Source organism: Schistocerca nitens, chromosome 3, assembly GCF_023898315.1.
Source record: "Schistocerca nitens isolate TAMUIC-IGC-003100 chromosome 3, iqSchNite1.1, whole genome shotgun sequence".
In the NCBI taxonomy this organism is placed as follows: domain Eukaryota; kingdom Metazoa; phylum Arthropoda; class Insecta; order Orthoptera; family Acrididae; genus Schistocerca; species Schistocerca nitens.
Window position 1 is genome coordinate 984,508,590 of NC_064616.1, and position 21,865 is coordinate 984,530,454.

At 45.4% G+C, this 21,865-nt stretch overlaps 1 protein-coding gene across 1 annotated transcript in view; it reads left to right on the top strand.

The window, feature by feature from the left end:
• Nucleotides 1-21,865, top strand: part of LOC126249048 (ceramide kinase) — a 332,377-nt gene that overhangs the window by 198,759 nt on the left and 111,753 nt on the right. Inside the window, exon 2 of the mRNA XM_049950675.1 lies at nucleotides 14,905-15,171. Coding sequence (XP_049806632.1) covers nucleotides 14,905-15,171 — 267 coding nt within the window. The remainder of the gene's footprint in view (nucleotides 1-14,904; nucleotides 15,172-21,865) is intronic.

Sequence of the window (21,865 nt, forward strand, 5' to 3'; positions counted from 1 at the left end):
TACTTTAACGAGAAATAAAATACTATGAGGAGCGTTCGATAAGTAAGACGACACATTTTTTTCTCGGCCAATTACGGATGGAAAAAAAATGAGGAATTTGTTGTGGGACATCTGGAATATTCCCGCTTCAGACCCAATAGTTTCGTGATGTTCCGATAGATGGCGGCGCTGTACGTAGCCTTCAAAATGGCGTCTGTAACGGCGGTGGGTTCGGAGCGGGCGCTATCATCGAGTTTCTTTTGGTGGGAAACCAGAGCATCGTAGATATCCGTAGGTGCTCGCAGTAAATCTGTGGAGACCTGGCAGTGAACAAAAGCACGGTCAGTCGTTGGGCGAGGCGTCTGTCGTCGTCGCAACGAGGTCGCACAAACGTGCCGGCCGGCCACACACAGATGTGACTACTACAATGTTGGAACGTACGGACACGCCCATGCGAGGTGATCGACGGACCACGAACACCGCGCTCCACGCTCCAACGACTCTGTTTATAGTGCAGACAGACTCGTCCACTAGTGAGTGTACAGCCCGGATGTCCCACCTTCCGACTTCCATCAGCTTGGCCTAGTGAAGGAAGCAGTACTAGGGTGGCTGGGAGGTTGTTGGTGTAGCAAGACGATAGCTTCGTAGTCGACCGGTTGAGTGGTACCGTACCAGCATAGTGGCCCTCCCAGTAGTGTGAACTTGTAGCCAAACGAGTGGGGAATAATATGGTGTATTGGAATCCTGAATAAAACCAGCATGCTTTCACTAAAAGCTGTGTTGCATTACTTACGGAATGCCCCTCGTGCTTGTGCATGTTTCGTGCTAGGCCTACCATTCATTGTACATTCGTACCTGCTATAGGAAGTGTGTCCACGTGTCTTTTTCGCACTTATATGCAATACTGCACTCGTCTCCGTAGTGAGTTACGAATTATTTCAATTTCCTATCATTCTGTAAATCTTGACTGTGAAATTTGTTTCTCCAATTCAGGAACTGTGTCAACGAGAGTGCTATATACTTGACTTTTGAGACGACCTCAGACTGAAAAATCGAGAGGATTCAGGTGAGATGGTGTTGGTGGCCAAGATGCAGGCCCTACCCGACCTATCTTTGAACCACAATTGGCGCGTTACATGTCGTCGTACATCAGCATCAAACTGTGCCTGAGCCTCAGCGTGCATGTACCGCGTTGCACAGTCGTGCGCCGTGGGTGAAATATGGCTCTAATTACACTCCTGGAAATGGAAAAAAGAACACATTGACACCGGTATGTCAGACCCACCATACTTGCTCCGGACACTGCGAGAGGGCTGTACAAGCAATGATCACACGCACGGCACAGCGGACACCAGGAACCGCGGTGTTGGCCGTCGAATGGCGCTAGCTGCGCAGCATTTGTGCACCGCCGCCGTCAGTGTCAGCCAGTTTGCCGTGGCATACGGAGCTCCATCGCAGTCTTTTTAACACTGGTAGCATGCCGCGACAGCGTGGACGTGAACCGTATGTGCAGTTGACGGACTTTGAGCGAGGGCGTATAGTGGGCATGCGGGAGGCCGGGTGGACGTACCGCCGAATTGCTCAACACGTGGGGCGTGAGGTCTCCACAGTACATCGATGTTGTCGCCAGTGGTCGGCGGAAGGTGCACGTGCCCGTCGACCTGGGACCGGACCGCAGCGACGCACGGATGCACGCCAAGACCGTAGGATCCTACGCAGTGCCGTAGGGGACCGCACCGCCACTTCCCAGCAAATTAGGGACACTGTTGCTCCTGGGGTATCGGCGAGGACCATTCGCAACCGTCTCCATGAAGCTGGGCTACGGTCCCGCACACCGTTAGGCCGTCTTCCGCTCACGCCCCAACATCGTGCAGCCCGCCTCCAGTGGTGTCGCGACAGGCGTGAATGGAGGGACGAATGGAGACGTGTCGTCTTCAGCGATGAGAGTCGCTTCTGCCTTGGTGCCAATGATGGTCGTATGCGTGTTTGACGCCGTGCAGGTGAGCGCCACAATCAGGACTGCATACGACCGAGGCACACAGGGCCAACAACACCCGGCATCATGGTGTGGGGAGCGATCTCCTACACTGGCCGTACACCACTGGTGATCGTCGAGGGGACACTGAATAGTGCACGGTACATCCAAACCGTCATCGAACCCATCGTTCTACCATTCCTAGACCGGCAAGGGAACTTGCTGTTCCAACAGGACAATGCACGTCCGCATGTATCCCGTGCCACCCAACGTGCTCTAGAAGGTGTAAGTCAACTACCCTGGCCAGCAAGATCTCCGGATCTGTCCCCCATTGAGCATGTTTGGGACTGGATGAAGCGTCGTCTCACGCGGTCTGCACGTCCGGCACGAACGCTGGTCCAACTGAGGCGCCAGGTGGAAATGGCATGGCAAGCCATTCCACAGGAGTACATCCAGCATCTCTACGATCGTCTCCATGGGAGAATAGCAGCCTGCATTGCTGCGAAAGGTGGATATACACTGTACTAGTGCCGACATTGTGCATGCTCTGTTGCCTGTGTCTATGTGCCTGTGGTTCTGTCAGTGTGATCATGTGATGTATCTGACCCCAGGAATGTGTCAATAAAGTTTCCCCTTCCTGGGACAATGAATTCACGGTGTTCTTATTTCAATTTCCAGGAGTGTAGATCGAGTTTCCAATATATTTGTACCAACCAGGACAATATTACTAAAGTCAGTGGCGGACCGCAAAAGGGTGTTTACAGACCCACGTTTACTGGAACGGTTTTGCCTCTACAGGGTGAGTTTGTCAACTGGGAAATTTGTAGACTGGCTGGTTGGTTTGGTGGGGGATTATGAGAGTGGAGGTCTTAATTTCGGGCGTGTAGACTGGTGGAAGTTTTAGTAACCGAAGAGGATTCCTTGCTGTAAAGGCGTATTACAAAAACTCGCATATTTTTATTGGAAGTCGACGTGCTTTCCGTCAGGAGTTTAATTTCCTTTCCCTTCCCCCTCCCTCCCGCCACCACCACGCCCCGCATGGGCTCCTGTGTCATCTACGAACGCTATCAGCCTATGTGTGTGAAACTTTGAAGCCACTCGTAGCACTACAAGGAACATAGGTGGTAGTATAAAAACAAGCCGCACCCAAGAGAATATTCATCGTATGGATGAAGCTTTATGAAGAAGTCTGCAAACATCAACTAGACGGTACAGAACAGAACTTGCTTTCTTCCAACAGGATGGTCCAGCAAGTCGTACTGCTGAGAGTCAATGGATTTGGCTAAAATCGCTTTTCCTGGTCGTCTCATCACTAGAAATGGCGATATTCCGTAGCCTAACCGTTACCAGATTTCTCAGGTTCACACTTTTTTCTTTGGGTTACCTCAAATCCAGTTTTCCAGGAATACCGTCCAGGTATCAGAGCTGATTTAAACGAGCGAATTCGCCAAGAAATAAGCACTTTCGTTGGAGATGCTACGCAGCATCGTGGGCGGATTCACCGTAAGACTCCAACAATGTGTGCGAAACAAAGGCCGCCATATGATTGACACCATATTTAAAAAACAATAAATCCGAAGGTAAACTATTAATTTCCATGCATGTACACTAGATTGATGAAAAAATTAAAATTTTTTTCAATCTCCAATTTGTAAGAAATTTTTAATCTTCCCACGGCTCACCTTCTGTTATCGTATATTTTCACGTGCGACCACCACCTATGTTGACGTGCAGTAACCACTCACAGAGGGCAGGTGGCTGCACTAGCAGTGGAAGGTATATAAGTTTGTCGTGTCCAAGAGTGCACGATCATTGGCTTTCGGGGCAAGGGTGGAAGCATTTCCAAAATGGCTAAATCTGTAAACTGTTTGCGTGCCGCCATGGGTAAAGTATACCGTGCGTGGCAAAATGGCGATATCCAAAACCGGCTCCGAGCCAATTGTGGTGCACCGTGGGCCGTAGGTGATAGGGGTTAACGACGGCTGCGGAGATATGTACAGCCAAACAGACGTGCAACTGTTGAGCAGTCGACCACCCAGATGAATTCTTGGGCTACTAATAATGTCTTCCCAACGACTGTTAAGCAAACATTGCTGTGTATCTGCCTCCGCAGCAGCCGTCTGCTTCGTGAACCCACGCTGACTGATGTTCATCGGCGACAAAGGCTGGAATTTGTACTGACATAGTACATATCTCTACCGCTAGAGGGCGCTGTCATGACGTCAGTTGATGACGCAAGTACCGTTATTCAAGATGGCGGCATACAATGTGTTCACCACGAGGCCTAATACATATTGACACCACAAGAGTGCGCTACTGTGGACTTGGAATCAATTTTCACAAATGCCACGCCCACCTGGACTCAGAAGGAAATAGTTAAAGACTCCACCGCGATCCACAACCCAGCACCACTTCCCGTTACCAACCCATGTTGGCCGGCTAACGTGTACTAACCTGTACTAACCTGTACTAATGTGTACTAACGTGCACAGTGCATAACGTCATCCAAGATGGTGGGGCGAAATGGCGGGAAAACAGACCTGAACACAAGTCTTTATTTCGCAGCCAGTGTCTCCACCACAAGATTTACAGTCCAACCGACCTAATACACATTACTGCCACCAGAAGGTACTGTCATCCCTCCTATGACCTAATCCCAGATGGTGGTCTGTAGGGGGAAAATGGCGCGAAAATGACTCAGGCTGCGCTGGGCTGCTAGGGAGAGTAAGGAAGGAGTGCACTGTATTTATTTTGGAACATTTCATTTAGGCATCGAGTATATTTATCACACTAATACAAAATACTAGCCCTGATGTGCTTGGGGTCACAATACACAGTCTGCAGACACGCAAACAACTCCTAATTTCAGTACAGACATGCAAATTGTTTCTAAATAATGCTTCACAGTGATGTGTAGACATGCTCAGTACTCATAAACTGTACGTATTGTGTATAGCACACTCTACAGACGTGCTCGCGAAATAATGCAATCAACACGCACAGGCAGCACAGCCAAGTGACACATCCGTCAACTGTCAAACCACACACAGCTGCCCACAGGCATGCGGCGGATACGTCCCTTTTCATACTTGACACTAGAGAAATTCCTATCGCAATATGTGTTCACCTAGACACCGATGATGACGCGATCGGACGGCAGTGAAGACATATTTACAGAGCACAAACGCTAGAAGCTGGTTCGCATGTGCGTGTGGTCGACGCGGCCCTCAGCTGTCAAAGCACACAGACGCTACAGGTGTTCTTGTAATCACCGAGTCTGGATATGTGCGTAGAAAAGTGAGCAAGCAGGGTAGCAAAGACAGTCACGCGTTTGTGCCGAGGGGGAGACAATCTCGAATTTGTAGAAGAGTCGGTTCGCTGATGTAAGAGGGATGATTTTGTATGGCGGAGGGTATGAATTGTACGATTACTAGACCGATGATATATTGCCGGGATGGAGATCGGTTTTCAAGCTCTTGTCCTCGCTGGAAGAACAGTGTAAATGAGTAAGAGTCTTCCCATATTTGACGATACGTATGACGCTTTGCGAGGTTTAGTTGGCGACGAAAACGGCGTTTCCCTAGGACTGGGTGGCATCGTGACATATAGCCGGTGTGAGTGTAGGCATATAATTGCTTCGGGTGCTGTACAGATAATTGCACTGTTTGTGTAAAATGTGTATATATTGCATTGTAAAGTTACTGTGGCTTACATTGTGTAAACTGTGTATATACTGCATTGTAAAATTACTATGGCTTATGTTATGTTATGACTAGAGAGGATGAGTGTGTATCCAGTCGAGAGGGACGTATAGATTCAGCACATAGAAAATTATATGCGCTATAGATACTGAAGCACAGTCGTCAAGAGCAGACAATAGCTGTACATTGAACGGTGTCAGACTATAGCATGAATAATAATATTTAATTGTAGTTAAACTGGTGAATATGTTCCTGGCTTTCAATATTCTTGAGAGTCTAGTATGTATTTGATGATCTGTAGACAACTTTGCGTGTTTAACTGTCATTGGAATTTACTGATCTGTCCAAAATAACCGCAGAAAGCCCCAGAAAGAAAAGGTGGATGGTGCTTTGGTATGGGCGGCATCAGTAATTCGTTGGGTAAACTCTATAAGAGCCAATCAGATTGCTCCATCGTTTGAGCTGGGATACAGGAGCCTCTACATAGCGTAGTGAACATTTGCGTATGTTGAGAGCAGGAATGGGTAACACATTAGGATCTCTGGGGAGAGTGCATTAGATGTTATTTTCGTAAACAGCTTCTGTTAGATCAAGAATTTTCGTGCATACAAGCTGAGGCATCAAGAAAGCGAGCGTTAACTATTTCTGGAACAGTATAAAATTCCTGAGAGGTTGACTTGGCTGTTACTTTTTACATAGAGATGTGATGTAAGAATAACATTGGGAACGTTGTTAGATGCATTTGTAACTATGTGAGTGCAAATGGCGGTGTTGCGTCAGTCGCGCTGGGTAGTCAAGTATAGTTAAACGCGTGTGTCATGTCGTGTTTGTAGCAATGCGCCCTGTGCTATTCTGGCACCAATAGTAAAGACAAAAAAGGTGCCTGGAGATATCTCGTATATGAGACTGGCGTGTGCACACCTTGGAATTCTGCTACGTCGGTATGACTTTCACCTGCGTTTGGCGGTAGTGGCTCGGGGTGCGACGGAGCGCGGTCCTGAACCGACGTCTGTGTGCTTTGACAGCTGATGGCCGCGTCGGCCACACGCAAGCCCGGACCAGCTTCTAGCGTTTGTGCTGTGTAAATTTGTCTTCGCTCCTGTCCTATCGCGTCATCATCGGCGTCTAGGTGAACACATATTGTGATAGGAATTTCTCTAGTGTCAAGTATGAAAAGGGACGTATCCGCCGCATGCCTGTGGGCAGCTGTGTGTGGTTTGACAGTTGACGGATGTGTCACTTGGCTGTGCTGCCTGTGCGTGTTGATTGCATTATTTCGCGAGCAGGTCTGTAGACTGTGCTATACACAATACGTACAGTTTATGAGTACTGAGCATGTCTACACATCACTGTGAAGCATTATTTAGAAACAATTTGCATGTCTGTACTGAAATTAGGAGTTGTTTGCGTGTCTGCAGACTGTGTATTGTGACCCCAAGCACATCAGGGCTAGTATTTTGTATTAGTGTGATAAATATACTCGATGCCTAAATAAAATGTTCCAAAATGTATACAGTGCACTCCTTCCTTACTCTCCCCAGCAGCCCAGCGCAGCCTGAGTCATTTTCACGCCATTTTCCCCCTACAGACCACCATCTGGGATTAGGTCATAGGAGGGCTGACAGTACTTTCTGATGGCAGTAATGTGTACTAGGTCAGTTGGACTGTAAATCTCATGGTGGAGATACTGGCTGCAAAATGGAGACTTGTGTTCAGATCTGTTTTCCCGCCATTTCGCCCCACCGTCTTGGATGATGTCAGGCGATGTGCACGTTAGTACACATTATTACAGGTTAGTACACGTTAGCCCGCCAACATGGGTCGGTAAGGGGACATGGTGCTGGGTTGAGGATCGTGGTGAAGACTTTAACTATTTCCTTCCAACTCCAGGTGGACGTGGCATTTGCAAAAATTGATTCCAAGTCCATAGTAGTGCTCTCTGGTGGTGTCAATATGTATTAGGCCTTGTGGTAAACATATTGTATGCCACCATCTTGAATAATGGTACTTGTGTCATCACCTGACGTCAAGACAGCGCCCTCTGGTGGTGGAGATGTGTACTAAGTCAGTTGGAGTCTGAAGCTCTTGGTGAATACATTGGGTGTCGCCATCTTGGATTATGTCACAGATGAGAGCGCCCTCTGGTGGTGGCGATGTGTACTAAGTCAGTTATAGACTTGACCTTGTGGTGAACACATCTCCATGGGACTGTTTAAATAAAGACTTATGTCCAAGTCCTTTTCCCACGAATCCTTAGGAGAAGGTGGCTGTCTGGTGACTGAGGTTAATACAAGTGTATTTTCTTTCGCGTCATTTTCTTAGTAGATATATGGGAATTGAATTTTGTTTATCGTCAAAATTAAAAGTTGGTGCAGTTAGTAGGAAGAGGTGGCGGTCGGATGACTTAGTTTAGTGGAGGTAGGCCAAGTGAGCCATTTTTACGCGATTTTCTTTGGTTAGTAAAGATAACAGTGGTGTGATTCATTATCCTGCTGGAATTCAAACTAGGCGCCAGTTCGTAGGAGGAGGTGACAGTCAGATGACTTAGGTTAGTACAAGTGACCTATCTTCCTGCAGTTTTCTTAGGGTGGTAGCAAAACCCCCAAGTGACCTTTGTTTATCGCAAATATTCAAACTTGGCGCCAGTTCGTGGGATGAATTGGCAGTCGGGTGACAGGTTAGTGGAGGTAGCCCAAGTGAGATATCTTCAAGCGAGTTTGTTTGCTTAGTAGAGATAACTGGGGTGTGGTGCATTATCATGTTGGAATTTGAACTTGGCAAAAGTTTGTAGGAGGAAGTGGCGGTCAGGTGACTTAGGTTAGTGGAGGTAGGCCAAGTGAGCTATCTTCCTGCGACTTTCTTTGCTTAGTAGAGATAAGTGCAGTGTGGTGCATTATCCTGTTGGAATTTGAACTTCACGCCATTTTTCTGGTGGAGGGGGAGTGACACTTTCCCGCCAAAATTCAAACTTCCTGCCAAAATCCGCCATCTTGATTGACGTCACCGCCGGCATATTGGACGATGTCATCGTCGCCATCTTGGATGACGTCATCGCCGCCATCTATGATAACGGTACTTTGGACTGGTACTCAGGTTGTTCCAATACTCGCGCCACGGATCCTCAACCGAGAAACATAGCTCAGCTGTCCACGGCACTGGAGTCTGCGTGGCTCCACATCCCTGCCGGTACCTTCCAGCACCTCATTGACTCTCTAACGGCGCGTCTAACATCGGTCCGCACTGAAAAAGGAATTCATTCAGTCTTTTGACAGTTGGTTACATTAATGTGACTGGACAGTGTATGATACACCCTGTATAAATCATGAATAGTAACGACCCTGTAACACTCCCAAAGAATCTTTCGAATCTAAATCCAGTCGCAAAGCTGGTCCAGTACTTGGTAAACTCGTATTTTATTCACTGGACGGCAGTGTGGAACTGTACAGAATGTGATCCTGAAGTCAAGGAACGCATCAAACTGGGCGGCGTCCCTATTTTGCTCCGAACCTCATAGACGAATAGAGCAAGCTGAGTTTCGGAAGGTGCATTAATATTGTTTCCTGTACAACAGATTTTTGTTCTCCGAAGTCAGAATATGCGAGTATAAAACGTGTTTCACACTCTGCAGCAGAGTGTACGCTGATTTCATTCTGGAAACATCCCCCAGGCTGTGGCTAAACCTTGTCGCCGCGATATCCTGTCTTCCAGGGTACTGCAAGGTACGCAGGAGAGCTTCAAGGCAGAACACGAGGTAACTGGCGGAACTAAAGCTGCGAAGATGAATCGTAAAATGTGTTCGTGTAGCTCAGTCGGTAGAGTGCTTCGCTCGTCCGGCAGGCAGTTTTGATCTGCCAGGAAGTTTCATACCAGCGCACGCGTCGCTGCAGAGTGAAAATTTCATTCTGGAAATATCTCCCGGGCTGCGGCTAAGTCGTGTCTCCTCAATATCCTTACTTCCAAGATTGCTAGTATTGCAGGAGACCTGCTGTGAAGTTTGGAAGGTAGGAGATGTACTGGCGAAAGTAAAGCTGTGAGGAGGCGTTGTGAGCTCTTCTGGGGTAGCTCAGACGGTAGAGCATTTGCCTGCGAAAGGTAAACGACCCCAGTTCGAGTCTCGGTCGGGTACACAGTTTTAACCTGCCAAGAAGTTTCATATCAGCGCACACTCTGCTGCAGAGTGGAAATTTCACTCTGGAGATCTAGATATACTTCATCAGTTGAGCGATTTTAGTTGATTTGTTATTCCGTGATCACTTATCTCAATATCTGCCATTTCGGTGACTGTCCGATAACTGAAAGAAGGAATCGCATTACGATCCACCTAACTGAAACAATTTCTGAAGGTCGAATTCAGTATTGCTACCTTCTGTTTAGGTGCTGGAATGGTCACTGAGCGATCGAAATTATGTAAAATCAAAACTTCCTAGAATTTTTTGTGTGATAGGTCGGAAAAGTTTGACTTTCGAAATCGTTGAACGCTTCTCACAGTGCTGTCCGTATGCTATTTTCGCCTTCGTTCAGGGTTTACTGAATGACCAGTGTGCATTTTCCTTTTGTTTCCTTGTGTTTATTGTCAACTCCAGCAAGTGGACGAGTTACGTTACGCCAGATACTAGCTCTGTGAGCTGGTACAGGAGATTCCAGTCACTTTTATGTTACATTTTTAATAACGTATTGTTTACGTGAGTGGTACTCTGCGATACGTTTTTGTACAGGGAGAGGAAATAGATTACGGAATAAAAAATATAGCGTGCTATTTGAAAAAGAAGTACTGCTGTTCGCATCTTTGTAACGAACAAAGTTACAAGAAAAACAGGCAAACATACTGGTTAATGTCCCCCTGGTAGATGAACAACATTCGCTTGATGCATTTTTTAAATTTTGCTTTTGGACAGAAAGTTATTTTGGGTATTCAAGATCCTTAGTTTAACCTACTACACTGACGACAGGAGGGGCACCGGACCATAATGTTAATTAAATTTGACAGATCATGAAAAAAGCTGACCTATAAACTTTAGGAAAGGGAGATTCACAATATAATTTCTCCATTCTCCAGTAACCCGTCATATTTTGCAATACGACATTAACTTACACTGACGCTCGTACGTCAGAGGATTGTAGGCTAGTTGTGGTTGGGTTTTGCCACAAAGCTTGATAGGGTTTGAGCTGTACTCACACGCCGCTCGTATCTGCCAGTAGCCGGCAGACACACTTGACGAGTTTTTCTCCTCGTCCTCATTCCCAGCGGGTGTGTGCCAGGCGACTCCGGCCGAGGAAAAACGTGGCGCCTGAAAAGACATCTATGTCAGTGCCGCTGACATCTCAGTTGCCAAATGAAGGCGGAAAGTTAGCCAATGTTTTACGTTCTGTGGCCAGAAGTACACCATCATCTCTGCTGCCCTTGCCTGTTTTCACGATATAAACTGGCTGCCTGAATTACTATGTCTGAGAAGTATTCAAATGAATAGGCACGAAATGTCGTAACAAACAGACCGGTTGAAGTTTGCATATGCCGCTTTGGGATAACGTAGTGAGACATCGTCGTCACCTCCCCTCGAAAAATTCAGAGCTGTGCCCTCAGCAAGCAAGGTGACGGTCACCGCCTTTTTCGACGTCCGAGGTCCGATACCCATCGAATTGCTCGAGCACGCAAAAACCAGTAATACCGGAGACATTCCTTAGCCTACGCAAGTCCGTCGAGAACAAACGGCATGGGCCGCTCACGGAGGGAGTGATTCTCGCTCCACGATAACGCGCGTCCACACGTCTCCCAGGTGACACAAAAATCAATGTGATGGCCAAGTTCAAGTGGGAGCAGCTATAACTTTAACCGCGATAGCGGATACCATCTGAGCTGTGCATGGAAACGAGCGCTCGATGCAGAGAAGCAGCAGAGACGTTCCTTCCAAGGTTTACGTTCCAACGGAAGCGGTGGCGTCACCGGCGCACACAGTGACATCGTCTGCGACAGCAGTACGTAACCGCCGACCAGTCATAAGCCGACCAATCAGAAGCCGTCCACGGGCTATAAAAAAGGCGACCACAGCAGCAGTGAAGACAGTCAGCTCCTGACGATGACGATGGAGGTAATCGTCGAAAGCTATAGATTTTATCCAGAACTGACGCGGCAAGAATACCGAGAATGTTTTACGTATAAGTGTCGTCGCGAAAAACTTCGTTCCCATGTACTTTCATTTGTCATAAACTACAATTTGAAGGTTTTGTAGTTTTTATTTTTACATTACGTTAATTACTGATAACTCGACAAAGACTTTAGGCCTACCCCGTAATTTCATTTATGATATTTGTCCTTGTGTGCCTCTCACAAAATTATGTTGACTTTTTTACTTGAGACTTTATTCTAGAAGTTCTGTAAATTTATTGAAAAAAAGTGTCCACACTACTAAAAGGAGATCTATACATAGAGGAATTGGTTAATTGCTCGGTTTTATCAAGCCCCTTTAATTCAGTAGCTGATATTTCAAAGTGGTCAGCTTGATTTGCTGTACTGGGTTCCTTTTCTGATATAACTATGTGAAGTAGTCCTACAAGGAGTCAGTCCTTTCGTACAATGATAATACTACATTTTGGATTTCCGTGTCCCTACATCAGTGCTGTGACATAAACTACTGTACAGTTCAAAGATTCGAGCTCAACTTCAATTCTTGTATTGTATTTTTTATTAATTGTATGTTTTGACGAAGAACTGTTAATTCTGTGGAAGGCCCATGTTGCTTTTTCCAGTGGTTTGTTTTTCTTTATGACGTGTAGTATGTGTATCATTTGGTGTGTTAGAATCTATCTTATGAGTGATTGTTTCAAATTTTTTTAAACTGCTGGAGCTAGTCCTTAGGCAGGGAAAGCTGTTGTCTGGATTTATCCAGAAAAAGACCAATTCCTCGTACCCGTGACAACAGGTATCTGACCATGCGTTACCCGAGATCCGCCCCCTATACTTTCGTGAATCAGCTGATCAACCTTCCCTTCCCAGTCCTGTTGGGATGTAGCCCGTGCCGACAGGCACGAGAGCAAATGTGCAGAATCGGCTGTCATCAGTGCCGCCTCTAATCACACATTAATCCGTCTGACACCTATTAAGGTGTGGCCGATCGCAGGAGCAGCTGAACAGCATACTATCTACAGCCGTAGTCCAGTCGATTGCACATGCCTACTCTTACCACGATACGTACGCGCAGGCACGCACGCGATAAAGTCTCTGGCGGCGACGACAGCACAACAGACAACCGACAGCATTGATTCCGCAAGGACAGCTTTTATTCCGTCAGCGGCCTCGCGTGGAGTCGGCTGACGCGGGAATGTGCGTAGCGAGGTGAACACTCACGCACCCCACTTCTGTAGGATTTTACATTGAAATAAAGGAAGATATCTACCAGTACGCAACGGACAGGTCTGTACACGAGCACGGAGCCAGATCCAGCCACCAACAACATCTCAGTTGGAAAAAGAAAATAAAAACCCAAAATAGTGCGCTTTTATAATGGAATAAAATTAGACAGCAAACTTCCACGTCCGCATCTCGTGGTCGTGCGGTAGCGTTCTCGCTTCCCACGCCCGGGTTCCCGGGTTCGATTCCCAGCGGGGTCAGGGATTTTCTCTGCCTCGTGATGACTGGGTGTTGTGTGCTGTTCTTAGGTTAGTTAGGTTTAAGTAGTTCTAATTTCTAGGGGACTGATGACCATAGATGTTAAGTCCCATAGTGCTCAGAGCTATTTGAACCATTTTGAACCAAACTTCCACTAGTGAGCAGAGGCAAAAGTGAAATACGTGCCTTCACGGATACCCTAGAAATTATATACTAGAAAAGTGTTTTTATACTTTCAAGGATTATCCAAAATGATATGTAAATTATGTTGACAACTATTCTAATGATTAACTACTCTGATTAAGAGATATTTTACAATACATTCAACAGAATAGTAAAATATGCTGTACAAAAATATAACATATTAAAGGAAATAATGTATGTACCTATTTATGTGTCTGTGCTGGTGAACATTGTGATATAAATCCGTAATCGGTTATTAAAGCAAAGTTGATCGCGTCAACTATTAACAGACTTTTTGACCCTAACCTAAAGGGATATTACATAAATCATAGCACAACATTACTGATTCCAAAGATACTATACAATCCTCCTGAAATCATATTTTACAATTCCTGTACGAAATCCGTATGTTGAATGTTGAAACCAATTAAATAATTAAACTCATCACCCTGTATTACGCTACTATAAATTGAGGATCTGTTACACCTAAAGATAGGATAATAGTTCTCGGAGAGGGAGGAGGGAGCTACTCATTTGGCCAATTCCAAAATTCTGTCGCGTATTAACGAAAGAAATTACGATGCAATATTGAAATTCAGTTAAATGACTATTTTCAAAAGTAACGCTCATTCGACTAACATTAGAGGATACAAGATAACGATTTACACATACAAGTTTAACCCAAACGCATCGGGAGAATTAATAAAATTTTGATCGTAATATTAAATTCTCCGTAACTTCCGAAAGGTTACAGAATCGCGAGATCTAAGGCTAGTTTTGGAATAAGCACAAAAATTCCTTTAAGGTGAGACATTTTACACATCATTTCGCATCCATTTTAAGTTCAGAATTTAATTTTGTTACCGACCTCGAGGTTAGTAAACGCCACAACATTTACGTATTTGAGTCTGTATTATGTACATTTACGATTGACAACAACCATACGATTCGTATTGTTTGCGGACGGATAAATCAATTAATAATAAACAAATAAAAGGAAATAAATAACAGTCGAACGGCGAAGACGCGGTCATTTAGATAATGTCAGAACGATCCGGAAAAGCAGCCTGTGAACACTGAAACACAGAATAATCGTGTCGTACAAATCGTGTATGCGCTGTTAATTTAAATTAGTCCACCTAACGGTGGAGGTATAATCCTTTGAAACACGTATGGGAAAGATCGAAAAATGAGAACGGTTCAGTTACATTCTCGATTAGGGATAATCTAAAATGTTCGCCGTCAAGGTAAAGGGATGTACAGTACGTGTAGCTCGTAGCACAGTGTAGGCTGGCACTCGGTGCGAGGCGTGCCGGGAACGGAGGAATAGGCAGAATCTTTTACTGAACATATCTGACATTGCCAGAATAGAAGAAAGCGATTGCACGTAAATTTAAAAAATTAAAATAGTTGTATGGAAAGTTTTTGTAATGATACATTTGAGACTGGTTGTGTTGTTGCAGCGCGGAGCACGCTGCCGCTGTCGGACGTGCTGGCGGCGCAGTACGTGCACAGCGCCGACCGGTCGCAGTGCTGCGGCCCCGAGGAGCCGAAGAGCCCGTGCGGCAGCGGCGACGCCGGCGCGGCCTCGGGCGCGCACTCCAGCTTCACGCTGCACTACGCGTCACGCGCGTCGCGCTGCCGCTGGCAGTACCGCTGCGTCACCTTCAACCACACCGACCCCCGCCAAGTCGCCTCCTGGGTCAAGACCATCCGCAACTACCTCGCCGGTACGCCTGTCACGAGGCCACGTGCTCTGGCCGGGGGGATCGGCATATTATACAAAAATAAATCTGATCGTGCTGGTTTTCGTCCTACGTACAAAGGGTACTAGCGAAGTGTTGCAATATAGCTTCATTTATTTAATTTTTTCAAAGTAAATTCCGCCACATTGAACATACTTCTCCGTCCTCCGAAACCGATCCCTAAACCAGTTCTCCCGAGTTTCTGTAGGGAGTAAGGCACACTCGTGGTCCCGAGCCCTCAGAAGGCCCTCGTCACTCGAAAACTGCACTACTTTCGGCCACATTTTCGCGTGCGGCGACAGACCGAAGTTCGAGGAGCGAGATCTGGACTGTAAGGAGGGTGCTCGAGAGGTTTCTGTCCTGCACCCCGCAAATATTCGGTGAGCTGGAGCGTTGTCGTGATAGAGGAACCGAGTGTCCGTTCTCGATTCCGGTCGCAGGTTTTTCGAAGATTGGATGACTTTGGGCAGTGTACCACTTAGCTGTGACTGTCTTCTGCTCCACAGTTACACTCGATTTGAAAAGCAGCTATCATTTTCCTCTCTACCGATCGGGATTTTCTGACAGCTACTGGTGTGGTCATCTTCGAAGACCCAAACTTTGTGTCGAGTCCTAGTCGGTACGTCATAATAGTACGGTCGAGTGTCTTCACCTGTCACGATATACTGAGATTGTCCCTTAGAAATTTTTTTAACATCTCCCTGCACCGACTTACCCGTCGCGTCGTTTTCTCTCCCGTCGGTCTATGCGGCACCCGGAGACTACGGAGTTCTTTACTTGCAAATGATCGTGCAGAATGAATTGTCGGTGCATTTAGCCCTACGGAATCCCCTATCTGATTATAGGTCACTCGCCTGTCTCCGTCTAGTATTTTCCTCTCGGCATCGATGTTTTTCTCCGTAACTGACGGTCGTTTCCTTCCCGTCCTCTCGGCGTCCTTAGAGTAAAATTTCCTCTTTACAATTCTCTGTACCACCCGAATATATTTGTACGATGCTCACACCCGTCACTGAGTGCAAAAGTCATTTCTTCGAAGCACTCGTCTACGTTTAAAGCGTGCGCGAAGTTGTACCGCAAAATTGCCAGAATTTAACTTTTGATCACGATCACTTCGAACTGAACCTGCTAGTGGACGACTGCGCACAGCGACACCGCAACAGTCGGCCTCCTGCGACTTGCAAAACTTCCCCAGTACCCTTTGTAAATAAAAGGATGCAATGTCGCATTAAGAGCGTACACGGCAAAACGGTATCTACAGAATGGGGGAATAATTACAAGTGAACCACTGGGATCGGTATTGGACTCGCTCTTATTCTTGTTATACAGGGTGTAATATATGCATCAAGGTAGCAGTAAAGTTTTATCTGAAATTGTTTTATTTCTGAGTAATGATGCGTACTGTAATTTGTGGTAGGACTTACATCGTGGATCAGTACAGACTTTTGACACGTGTTTGCCTGCATACGGACTGATGTCGATTTGTACGTCCCTCTACACAGCTCGCTCGATTCTGGCACGAAATGTCTTTATTTACTTGACTTCGGTGTGGTCCGTCGTACTCTGTGGCGCTGCTGTATTGCAGCGGCACTAGACGTACTACGTAGACTGCAGTCGTTGTTAGGTTAGATTACGTTGCGGTACGATGGTGAATGCGCGGATAAGCACCTCCTTTATGGCGCAGCAGATGGCACTGCTCGAGCAGAGAGACGGTGGTATTTGGAAATGTTTCCAAACAGAAGAGTACCAAACCGCGAGCCTTTCTCAGGTGTGGACAGGTGTTTAAAGGGAATGTGGCATTCGTGGTGCTCCACGGTTAGGTTGGCGTCAGCTGGATGCGTGGGTGTTGAGGTAATCCTTGAAATCCTTCTGTAAGTGCCATCCGTATAAGCGCCACTCTAGGACTCCCTCAATCGAAGGCACGGCACCTGCTTCGGAGACGGCAACTCCGCCTATTTCACTCGCAGGAGGTACACGTAGACCACCCTAGACGTCAGAATTACTCGAGCGCCGTGCCGCTGGTCCGCTGTTCGGTTGTCGGGTACCGTGAACGCTCGTAACGTGCGTGTGTGGACGTACGAGAATCCTCGCGTAACTACAGCACGAAGATATCGACATTATTTTTCAGAGAAAATTTGATGTTGTATAATCGACAATCAGTTACTCAGATGGCACGTTATTCCACAGCGCCTGGCAATGTGTATCGACAGTCTTTTGGAATGAGAGTTAAGTGGTCTACTTCATAATGTCCCACTCGCCACACGAACGAACGTACGGCTTATGCGCGACGGTGCTCCTACACATCTCAGTCGGGAGGCAAGAGTATATTTCAGTGTTGCTTATCCCAATAAGTGGATAGATCGTGGATGACCAGTTGCTTAGCCCGCCGGATCTTCGAATTTTAACCCCTCGGGCTTCTTCCTTTGCGGCCGTCCCGAGGAGCTCGTGTACGATGTTACAATTGAGAATGTAGCACAACTACCGGAGCAAATTGAAAATTGCTGTGCAGGATGAGATGAACGGAGTCTGCAACCTTCTGAGAGCGACAAGGCGTCGAACACGTCGCTGTTTTCATCTACGTGGATAACATTTTGAATGTGTTCTGGGGTGAATGTGCAGTACGAGGTTGTGTCGAATTTCGCGCCCCTTCGTGTTATTCTACTGCAGAACTCCGAACTAAACAATTTCAGACAAAACTTAATTTAACATTTCAGTCTTAATTTGATGCATTACGTTACACCCATCAAGTGTGCAAGTGTGTCAATAACTTTTGAATCAACCTGTATGCTACAGGTTTGACTCCACAGACAAAATTTTAGAGGTTGTTCGGGGATATTTTCTGAGTACCCCCCTTCATCTTTGTATTTCAGTCGCACAGAAAATATTTGCCAAATAGCGCAAATGGCAGCAATGGGTCTCGGTATGGGAAGAAACGTGTTACATTCACTCACTCAGTAACGCCCAGTATGCTCGTTGCCCTGGAGCCTGCGTTCTGACTCGTGTTCCAGATATACAGGGTGTCCACGGCCACCACCCGCTGCCGCCGCCACCGCGCCTCCCTCACGGACACAAATCTGCCGCTAGTCGGCTGCCTGCGCCATCTCATTAACTTAAGCTTACCTTTATTTACAGTAGGTGGTACGAGCAGTCTGACATCTCCTCAACACATTAACAAAATCTCGAATTTCGGCTGTCGAAATCTGGGAAATGACTAGCCGAACCCTGTCTTCCATCTCTTCGAGAGTGTGCGGATTGTTTGCATGCACCTTGTCTTTTAAAATTCCCCAAATATAAAAATCACACGGATTTAGATGTGGCGAATGAGGAGTTTAGTCAACTATCCTATCATCAAAAAAACTTCGTATTGCTGTCATAGAAACATTGGCGATTTGTGGTTTTGCATGAAATAACCGTACATCCTTCCGTTAGATGTTAGTTCTCGTAAAAAAGGATGCAGTATATTGTTCACATACCTGTCAGCACATATTGTTCAGGGAAAGAGATTGTTTCAGTGATTCGTATTGCACTAATTGCACACACGCTTTTGTCTTCACACTGTGCAGATCTTGTCGATGCAATTGGTGAGGATTTTCGGAGCTCCGACGTCGACTGTTCTGAGAATTTACTTATCCTGACAAATGTGGCCGTGCTTCGTCAGAAAAAAAGCGTCTCAGGATCCAAATCCTCATCGTGCACAGATTGTACAGCCAGTTGCAATAATTATGTCGAGCAACAGGATCTAAGTTCCGCAGTCGATGCACTACCGTTATTTTCTACGGTTTCAATTTCAATTTGTGCGAGGTCTACGAACAGATGCTCTTGACATACCAGTCTGAAGTGCCAAACTGCACAGAGGTTGTCTCGGACTTCTTTCTCGGGCCTTCCCTATCTCGTATAATTTATTTTCGTTTAAAACAATAGGTTCCGTAGGCCTTCGTTTTCCCCTATCTCCTCTAATTTATTTTCGGTTAAAACACTAGCTTCTATAGGCCTTCATTTGTGTAACACAGATCTGGCCTCTGGAAATTTCTTCACTAATCGGCGTAGCGTCTAATCGTCGGGAACGTGCACACCGGGAAATTTTCGTACAAATTCCGGCTGACGTTCCACGTACGATTCTGTTTTTGCACAGTTTAACGTGAGAAACACTTGTCGATCCTTCGTGTATACTGTACCGATTGGAAACTCGACGGGAAACTCGAAACGAAACACTTGAATACTCAGGTGCACAGTAGAAGACACGCACACGGTGTTTCTGTGCGAGGACCTGTCCCGGCGAGATACGGCCAGGGATAGCCCTGTACTCAGTGCAGTTGCAGTAATGACATCTAACAACAATATTTGAAGGTATTAAACTTGGCCGGCTGTCGTGGCCGAGCGGTTCTAGGCGCTTCAGTCTGGAACCGCGTGACCGCTATGGTCGCAAGTTCGAATCCTACCTCGGACGTAGATGTGTGTAATGTCCTTAGGTTAGTTAAGTTTAAGTAGTTCTAAGTCTAGGGGACTAATGACCTCAGATGTTAAGTCCCATAGTGCTCAGAGCCATTTGAACCATTTTTTGATGAAACTTGACAAAAAAACTCAAAAGAAAACACCAGTACACTCAGTCGCTCAGTGTACAGGGCACACACAAAGTATCGGTGTCTGAGAACTGTGCGTAGCGATAACCGAAAGGCGCAGCGGCAACAGCAAGCAAACGCATTGTGTGACACACGGGCCCCTCGTGGGCATCTTTCGTGAGACACCTTGTATATTAACAGTGATACAAGTGTACGGATAGGTTTATGGAAAAATTGTTGGCCGATATGCGCCCCTGTTTGGGTGCACTGAATGCAATAGAAGAGTGGTGCAGCACACTATACTGGCTGGCTTTGCAGTGACTGCAACCACACACACTGCTTTTGCACCTGAGGCATATTGTGTATTTTTTGTTTTACAGTTTGGTGATGACTTATAGATTTTTTTTACTGTTGTGAAGGTATTTTCACAGAAAAAAGTAATTGTGGTGCCATAATTTATCACTCAGTAATGAGCCTCCACAGACCATGGGTCCCTTATACCAAAATACTTTGAAAATATCCCTAAACAGCTTTTGAAATTGTGTTGATTTTTAAATGATCTGCCATTGTATATCTGAGAAGCAGAAACAATCCTCTTTGCACTTTACTGAGTACTATAGTGACATACAATGAAGAAACCTCGACACCTCAAAATTTAATGAAATTTTCTTGAAAATTAATAACTCGCTCCCTGCAAAGGGTCTATCACTTAACTTAGATTGATTTAAATACATGCCATTTTGTACTGCACAAGGCCTGACCACACCCATCAGAAGAATTACTAAATGAAACAGAATGTTCCAAATTATTCAATGTTTATATTGATACAAACCTGAACTGCGAATCACATTTTACAGATCTTCTTAAAAGTCTAGGCTCTGCAACTATAGCTATATGGTTATCAGATTTTTAAGATGAAAATGTAAAAAATTGATTTTCTTTCTCTTCTTGTTCACTAATGTCTTATGTCATCATATTCTAGGGTATATCATCATTGAGGAAGAATGTATTTGTTGCACAAAATCACATAATAAGTATAATAGGTGATGTTTACTCTAGAGCCTCTTGTAGACAGTTTTTGAACAGGTGGGCATACTGACAACAGCTGCACAGTACATTTACTCCATTATGATCTTTGTTGTCAACAATCAATCACGGATCAAAAACATTAGGAACTAGAAGGAGAAATGTCTTACACTATTTTTCACTCAGCCTTAGTGTGGCACAGAAAGGAGTGAGGAATTCAGCTATAAGAGATTTGAACATAGTTATGTGTAAATCTCTGCATGGAAAAAAAGAGTAGCTTGAGACAGACATGTAAATGGTCAGTGAGATCACTGTGAGAGGTCTCAGTTACTATCCACAGAACATACAAATAACTATACTGATATTGATAGCGCTGTTCTTCATTGAAACCTGCCAAAGTGCAATATAAGATTGATTAAATAGATACCTAGGTGATGAGTCATCCAACCCACTGCAAAAACTCTCAATTTTAATTACACTTCTATTTCTTAATTTGCTATCAGATGTAAGGAAGAATTACAATATTATGAAAAGTATAGGTTGCTACTCACCATATAGCAGCGATCCTGAGTCACAGATAGGCACAACAGAAAGACCATCAAACAAGTAAGCATTTGACCAAAATGCCCTTCATCAGAATTAGACACACACACTTATGCAAACGCAACAGCCGATATCTTACTTGTTTGGCAGTCATTTTGTTATGCCTATCTGTGACTCAGCACGTCTGCTATATGGTCAGAACTGATCTATCCTTTTCATAATATAGTCATTATTCCAGCCTGGATTTTCTAAGAAATAATTATATCATTGAGTTCTCATTGATTATGGCACTTTCCCTTTGGCATATGTGACTTTGTTTTCAATGGTTTTCATTGTTCACTAAACTGATTTTTGTGACATATATTTAATAACTGGAAAAAGAGAGAGTATAGGAGTTGAATTTCAAAAAATTAGCAATAGACAAGTTTTATAAAAACAAGGGAATGCTTCTGTTTGCTTTTTGTGGTGACTGCTTTATATGTTGGTGTAGTTATTTCTCACCACAATGTGTTCACAAACTTAATTGTATCTTTTTTTGTAGTTCAGTTGTAACT